The sequence below is a fragment of the Microtus oregoni genome, unplaced genomic scaffold, assembly GCF_018167655.1.
Source record: "Microtus oregoni isolate MIOR12 unplaced genomic scaffold, Mior012 000002F_ref0000024, whole genome shotgun sequence".
Lineage (NCBI taxonomy): Eukaryota > Metazoa > Chordata > Mammalia > Rodentia > Cricetidae > Microtus > Microtus oregoni.
Window position 1 is genome coordinate 46459992 of NW_024543061.1, and position 8400 is coordinate 46468391.

Below are 8400 nucleotides of genomic sequence, written 5' to 3' on the forward strand. Positions count from 1 at the left end.
AACTCACAGAAGGAGGGATTGTGGAGCTCTTGATTTGACATGCGGGGAGCTCAAACAGGTCTGAAAGTTTCCCCTTTATAGCTTGTCTTTTTTGAGTCTGTTTTTCTTGGAACTTGCTTACTGCTTCAATAACCCTGGAAAGTATCTTTGTGAATCTGCTCTCAGCTCTGTAGGTGTCAAGTCGTTTTATTCTCCCCAGAGAAGTCCTGAAGACAGTCTTTCAACTTGACATGAATGGTTACACCACAGTGATAATGGGGTAGAATATTATAAATTATAAGCTGCTACATGAATCCTGAAAGTGATTGGTCCAAGAGCTCTGGTGCAGGTTGGCAGGCTGGAGACTTGGGAAGGTTCAAGACACAAATAATGTAAATGAGCAATCTTCTAACATTTAGAGATGCAGGCCTTTGTCTCTTTTCAGGTCTTCAACTGACTAAATGGGGTCCAACTTCATTATGGAAACAAGCTGTTTTCTGAAAAATATTCTTACCTTGTATACTAATTTTCATAAAATCACTTTCCAGAGTTAATCCAAAAATTACAGAGCCATCTTAATTTTGTTCAGAGATTTCAGTGAAGATTTAACAGGATCACAGAAGACATACTTAAAAACATATGGATTTATTTATTTATTCAGCTCTGCTATCCACCTTTAATGTAAGGGCTAGGAATGTTGGGGATTTTCTTCTTGTTTATTTTGATATCCTTGTCCATTACATTGAATGTTATAATTATAAACTATGTTCTTAGTAAGTAAATTGACTAAAGAAATACAAAATTATATGGCCATTAGATCTATTTTTAATGTAGTTGTCTTTTATTTGTCTTTAGCTTCTTTAAAGATATTTGATTGAAGATATGGGGAAAGTCTGCATATAATACCAACATCCATATGCAAATATATGTACACCCCCCCCACACACGAGGTTTCTGGGGAACCCAACACTACATAATCAGCTTATTACTGTGATGCACCAAGCGTGACTTTCCTTCCAGCATTTCCTGGATAGAAAATAAAGTAGGTATCTTGAAATAAAAAGAACATGGAATTTATAGACATTCTCCTCAAAACAGTATGTGTGTGTTTATGTGTATAATTGTGAGTTTGTGAATGTTTGTGTATGTGTGTTTGAAAAAGAGAGAGAGAGAAACAGAGAAAGACAGAGAGATAGAGAAAGAACAAGCAGGGGGATGGCAGAGGAAGGAGGAAGAGAGGAAGAGAAAGAGAAAGGGAAGCTATGTATACATTGACAAATGCTAAACCTAATATATAAAGCAAATTACTTGTTTGTGTTTATTGAATTGAAGAGAGTTACTAAGCCTATTAATTGCATTTTTTCATCAATTCTTATCAGTTCTCAATAATACTGGCAAACAAGCACAGTTCATAAAAGTCTAGAAGAGTGATGGCTCAGAGGACAAAAGGCTTACCTTACAAGAATGAATAACCAAGTACAGGTCTCCAGAACCTATGTAAACAAACAAACATAAAACCTGATGGCTGAGGAGGTGTGCACCCATATAATCTCAGCAATGGCAATACTGGAGAAAGAACCATCTCAGTAGCTACGACCAGTCCATGATCTCTCTATTCAGGGAGAGACTCTCTCTAAAAATTAGGTGGAGAAGGATAGAAGACTCAATTTATCTACTAACCTCCAAATGTGAATCTTTCTTTCAAATACCAAGCACATATAATAGCACACATGTACTCACACAGAAACACACACATAAACATACACATAAAAACAACAACGACAACAAAATCACTGATCTATCTTCCTCCCCTTTTCTTCAGTGGAGGAAAAGCTGTGACTCATCAAAGTCATATCCAAGATACCCCCACCATATAAAAGAGCTTCTAAGCATTACAACTGGATCTAAGTCTTATACATATCCCTGCCCCCTCTTTATTAAAAATAGATTATTTTATCATACAATATAATCCTAACACAATTTCCCTTCCCTCTACTCCCAGTTGCTCCCCCATCTCCCCTCTCCTCTGGATCTGTTCCCTTTCAGTCTCTCACTAAAAAAGAACAGGTTTCTATGGGATAACAACCAAACACGACAAAATAAAATTTAATAAAATAAAACAAAAATCATCACACCGAGGCTGCACAAAGCAACCCAACAGAAGGAAAAGAGCCCCAAGAGCAGGCACAGAAGGTGAATCCAAAGACAAACATATAGGCATCCTCCTGAATATTAATCTTCATCAGGTGATGAAAGGAGACAGAGACAGAGACCCACATTGGAACACCAGACTGAAATCTCAAGGTCCAAATCAGGAGCAGAAGGAGAGAGAGCACGAGCAAGGAACTCAGGACCGTGAGGGGTGCACCCACACACTGAGACAATGGGGATGTTCTATCGGGAACCCACTTAGGCCAGCTGGCCTGGGTCTGAAAAAGCATGGGATAAAACCGGACTTGCTGAACATAGTGGACAATGAGGACTACTGAGAACTCAAGAACAATGGCAATGGGTTTTAGATCCTACTGCACGTACTGGCTTTGTGGGAGCCTAGGCAGTTTGGATGCTCACCTTACTAGACCTGGATGGAGGTGGCTGGTCCTTGGGCTTCCCATTGGTCAGGGAAACCCTGATTGCTCTTCGAGCTGATGAGGGAGGGGGACTTGATGGGGGAGGGGGAGGGAAATGGGAGGCGGTGGCGGGGAGGAGGCAGAAATCTTTAATAAATAAATAAATTAAAAAAAAACTTATATTCCACCAAATTGGAAAATCTAAAAGAAATGGATACTTTTCTTGATAGGCACTACATACCAAAATTAAATCAAGAACAAATAAGGAATTTAAACAGACCTATAATCCCTAGAGAAATGGAAACAGTCACTGAAATTCTCCCAATGTACCCTGCCCCCAAATCCCGGGGGGGGGGGGAGAAAGCCTAGGGACAGAGAGTTTCAACAAAAGGATGAATAAAATGTGATACATTAAAAAAAAAGAGTAGGCACAAGAACCAAAGAGGCACTCATTCGCACACTAAGGAGTCTCATAAAGATACTGAGCTCAAAGCTGTGATATACAAATAGGAGACCTGGTGCCGGTCTGTGGAGGCCCCGTGCTTGCTGCTTCAGTCTCTATGAGTTCATTTGAACTTTGCTTAGCTAAATGAAAGGGCCTTGTACTTCTGTAGTCCTCTATCCTCTCTGCCTCTTACAATCTTTTGGCCTTCTCTTCCATTAAGTTTCCTGATCTCTGAGGTGGGACGGATTTAATCAAAACATCCAATTTGGCATTTGGTGCTCCAAAGACACCCTCTCTGAGTAATGTCTGTCTATCTGGGGGTCTCTGAATATTTTCCCAACTACTTCTAGAGGAGGCAATAAAACATCTTCTTAAACTCCATTCTTCAAATTGTCCTTTACAAGGAATGCAAGAGTAGGACTAAATAGAATACATTCTGCCTTGGAGTACCTCTTATTTCCAGAATGACGAAGTTGGAGACATAGTTTGACTTTGCTATGAGTGGCCGGGCAGTACCTGTGGCTTCCAGATCTGCTTAGTTTATTTCAAATGAGCCTTAGATCACTGACTTTTTATGGATGAGGCTGACATACTCAGAGAAATATGAAATGTGTCACTATAACGTATGAAATTCAAACTTCATGTCCATTTTAGATACAACTAGAGAGAAGAGCAGGAGGAAGCTTTTCAAATTCTGACTGAGTAAGGCACTGATCTGTGAGGATAGCAGAATATTGTTGGTCATTTTATTACATTTTTAAATGATCAGTCATATACCATTTTGGTTTAGATCCCTGGGATAACTAGTCTATGGATCTTGATCAACCAAGCAGTATCACATATGGACTGCAATTTGTGGAGTCTTCCATCAAATCATACATTGGTTGGTTACCGCCACAAGCTTTGTGTCACCATTGCCCTACCATACTTTGCAGCCAGAACACATTATAGATCACTGGTTTTGTGGCTGTGTTTGTGTTTATGTTTCTTTTTTAGTAGCCTGAAGAATATCTTCCTATACCAAAGACCACCAGAATGTAGGCAGTAAAGTTCTATATAGGCAGAAGCTTGCTCTCTACAAGTTTAAAGAATTGTGTACATATTGTTTTCAGCAATATGGCCTTGTTGACAGTTTGTGGAGAACAATCTATTGTCTTGGTAACAGCCTGGGTTGTTTGTAGATTTCCATGTGACCCCTTCACCAAAAAGCAACCCATAACTTCTATTAATTCCTTCTCACTGGGACGTCCATATGTGTCCCTTCCCATTCTTTCCTCCATACCAACCTTTCTGGGTCTATGAATTTTAACTTGGTTATCATATATTTAAGGACTAATACCCACTTATAAGCAAATAAATGGCATATTTATCTTACTGGGTCTGGGTTACTAGACTCAGGATGATTTTTTTTTCTAGTTATATCCATTTGCCTATCAATTTCATGATTTCATGTTTTAAACAGCTGAGCAATCCTCCATTGTGTTAATCTACCACATTTTCTCTATGTATTCTTCGTTGAGGGACATCTAGGTTGTTTCCAGTTTGGCACTATTATGAATTGAGCAGCAATAATCATAATTGAGCATTTGGCCTTTTGGTAGGATGAAATGTCCCTTGGTTCTATGCCCGAGAGTGCTTTAGCTGGATCTTGAGATCTAACAATTCTCAACTTCTTTGATTTTCTTAGTGCCAGTACAAGTTTGCATTCCCACCAGCCATGGAGGAGTGTTCCTCTTGTTCCACAACCTTCTGTTATTGATCTGTCATTCTGACAGATGAAATATAAAATCTTAATGAAGTCTTAATTTCCATTTCCCTGATGGTTAATGAAGTTGAACATTTCTTTTAGTTTTTCTCATCCATTTGAGTTTCCATCATCGAGAATTTTCTGTTTAGCTTGTATCTCAGTTATTAATGGATTGTTGGCTTTTGGTTATCCAGTTTCTTGAGTTCTTTATATAGTTTGGATACTATTCATCTATCAGATATAGTGTTAGTAAAAATCTTTTCAAATTCTGTCGGATGCTGCTTTGTCTATTTTGTTAGATATTAAAATGGCGACAACAAATTTTTCTTAGGTCTATTTTCATGGAATATATTTTCCCCAAACTATTACTCTGAGGTAATAGCTATCTTTGATGTTGAGGCATGTTTCTTAGATGCAGCAGAAAAATAAATCCTGTTTTCTGATCCATTCTGTTTGTGTTCTTTTTATTGGGAGAATTAAGATCATTTATATTGAGAAATAACAATGACCAATGCTGTTTATTCCTGTTATTTTGTTGTAGGTAGTGGTGGTGGTATGTGAGTGTGTGTATGTGTGTGTGTGTGTGTTTCTGTGTTTGTGTTTTCTTTCTTTTGATTTTGATAGTATGAGATTATTTATTCATGTGTTTTCATGGATGTAGTTAACCTCCTTTGATGGGAGTTTTCCTTCTATCACCTTCTATGGGATTGGATTTGCAGATAGATATTGCCTTATCATAAAATATTTTAATTTCCCCATTAATGATGATTGAAATTTTTGCTGGGAATGGTAGTCTGAGCTGGCATCTGTGATCTCAGAATATTTAACACATCTTTCTAGACCTTTTTGGCTTTTAGAGTCTCCATTGAGCGTAATTCTAATAGATCTGCCTTTATATGTTACTTGAATTTTTTCATTGCACCTTTTAATATTATTCCTTCATTTTGTACATTTAGTGTTTTGATTATGTGTCAAAGGTACTTTCTTGTCTAGTCTAATCTATTTAGTGTTTAATATGTTTCTTGTAACTTTTTTTTTTAACAGAACTTGCCTCAAGTTTATTTGTAAAAACAGCATAAGGTCCTGATCATCTGCAAATACTGTATAGATGATCACACCGTCCATCTGTCTTCACATTGGCAGACTGAGACCTTTTTTATGGGGCCTTCACAGGGGCCTGAGTACCTTTAGGAGTCTGAGCTGCAGCTGAGGCCTCTGCCTTGGCTTGAACCTTGGGCTTTGTTTTTTGGAGCCTATGACCCCTGGCCATGTAGCTTCTAATCTGCTTCCCCAGTTTGGGGTGAGCAATGAAAGTGAGACAGGTGAGTTTGCGCCTGGGGCCCTTTGGCATCTTGGGCTTCACCACCTGGGGCTTCACCAGGGCCTTGATGGCATCTGCACGTGCACTCATGGTCTTTGCATTATTTGCCTGCATCTTCTTCAAGCATTTCTTGTTGCGCTTCTTGGCAAAGCACATGTTCCTCAGGAACTTGGGGTCGACCCCCTTGAGAGATTCGTATCTTTGTGACCGAGGTTTCCTGATGCCATTTCTGGGCCATTTCCGGGACTGGTTGTGTGTGGTGTGGTTCTTGGGCTTGGCCATGGCTGGATGGTAACCAGTGGCTCCTGAAGCACCTACCGTCCAGTAGACAGGAAGACTGTTTCTTGTAACTTTATAAACATTTTCTTCTTTAGCTTAGGAAATTTTTCTTCTTGGGTTTTATTGAAAATATTTTCTGGGTCTTTGAGCTAAATTTCTTCTCCTTCCTCTTTTCCTAGTATGCTTAGATTTGGTCTTTTCAGAGTGTCCCAGAGTTCCTGGGTTTTGTTTTATGGATTTCTTTTTTTTTTTTTTTTTTTTTATTTTTTAAATAATTTTTTTTATTAAGAAAAGAAGAAAAAAAAAACATAAACAAAAAACAAGTTTCCACCTCCTCCCAGCCTCCCATTTCCCTCCCCCTCCTCCCACCCTTCTCCCCCTCCTCCCACCCTTCTACCCCTCCCCCCACTCCTCTCCCCCTCCCTCTCCAGTCCACAGAGCAGTCCAGGTTCCCTGCCCTGTGGTAAGTCCTAGGTCCTCCCCCCTCCGTCCATATCTAGGAAGGTGAACATCCAAACTGGCTAGGCTTCCACAAAGCCAGCACATTAAGTAGGATCAAAACCCCGTGCCATTGTCCTTGGCGTCTCATCAGCCCTCATTGTTCGCCATGTTCAGAGAGTCCGGTTTTATCCCATGCTTTTTCGGTCACAGTCCAGCTGGCCTTGGTGAGCTCCCAGTAGATCAGCTCCACTGTCTCAGTGGGTGGGTGCACGCCTCGTGGTCCCGACTTCTTTGCTCATGTTCTCCCTCCTTCTGCTCCTCATTGGGACCTTGGGAGCTCAGTCCAGTGCTCCAGTGTGGGTCTGTCTCTGTCTCCATCCATCACCAGATGAAGGTTCTATGATGATATGCAAGATATTCGTCAGTATTGCTCTCGGATAGGGTCATTTCAGGTTCCCAATCCTCAGCTACCCAAGGAACTAACTGGGAACCTCATGTTGGGCACTTGGGAGCCCCTCTAGGGTCAAATCTCTTGCTCACCCTAAAGTGGTTCCCTTAACTAAGAATTGTGGTTCCGTGCTCCCCTATCCACCTTTCCTTTATCCCAATTCTCCTGATTCCCCAAATCCCCCCTCCTTCCCTTCTACCTTTTCTCTCCCCATCTCCCCTTATCCCCATCCCACCCCACCCCCAAGATCCTAATTTTCTCCCCGGCAATTGGGTCTACTTCCCTTAGCCAAGAGGATAACTATATGTTTTTCCTTGGGTTCACCTTCTTACTTAGCTTCTTTAGGTTCACCTATTGTAGACTCCGTGGCGCTAATTTATGGCTAGAAACCAATTATGAGCGAGTACATCCCATGTTCATCAAGAAACTAGACTTTAAAATGCTAATTAACCCAATTAAAAAATGGGGCACTGAACTGAACAGAGAATTCTCAGCAGAGGAAGTTCAAATGGCCAAAAGACACTTAAAGTCGTGCTCAACTTCCTTAGCAATCAGGGAAATGCAAATCAAAACAACTTTGAGATATCATCTTACACCTGTCAGAATGGCTAAAGTCAAAAACACCAAGGATAACCTTTGCTGGAGAGGCTGTGGAGGAACGGGTACCCTCATCCATTGCTGGTGGGAATGCCATCTTGTGCAACCACTGTGGAAGTCAGTGTTTCGGTTTCTCAGGAAATTCGGGATCAACTTACCCCTGGACCCAGCAATACCACTCCTGGGAATATACCCAAGAGATGCTCTATCATATGACAAAAGCATTTGTTCAACTATGTTCATAGCTGTATTATTTGTAATAGCCATAACCTGGAAACAACCTAGATGCCCTTCAATGGAAGAATGGATGAAGAAAGTATGGAATATATACACGCTAGAGTACTACGCTGCGGTAAAAAACAATGACTTCTCGAATTATGCAGGCAAATGGATGGAAATAGAAAACACTATCCTGAGTGAGGTGTCCCAGACCCAAAAAGATGAACATGGGATGTACTCGCTCATAATTGGTTTTTATGGATTTCTTAAATTTAACACTTTCGTTGATCAATGTATCTATTTCTTAAGTATCTTCAACATTTGAGTGTCTCTCTTCCATCACTTATATTCTGT

General features: G+C 40.2%; 1 protein-coding gene across 1 annotated transcript; it reads right to left on the bottom strand.

Moving 5' to 3' along the window:
• Positions 1 to 5897: 5897 nt before the first annotated feature.
• Positions 5898 to 6344, bottom strand: LOC121466128 (60S ribosomal protein L29-like). Its single transcript, XM_041679687.1, has one exon. The coding sequence runs from the start codon at positions 6342 to 6344 to the stop codon at positions 5898 to 5900; it is 447 nt and encodes a 148-aa protein (XP_041535621.1).
• Between the last annotated feature and the right edge of the window lie 2056 nt (positions 6345 to 8400).

What these genes read in the sequence shown, in the direction of transcription:
- LOC121466128 (XM_041679687.1), bottom strand. Translation starts at nt 6,344, where the DNA reads ATGGCCAAGCCCAAGAACCACACCACACACAACCAGTCCCGGAAATGG.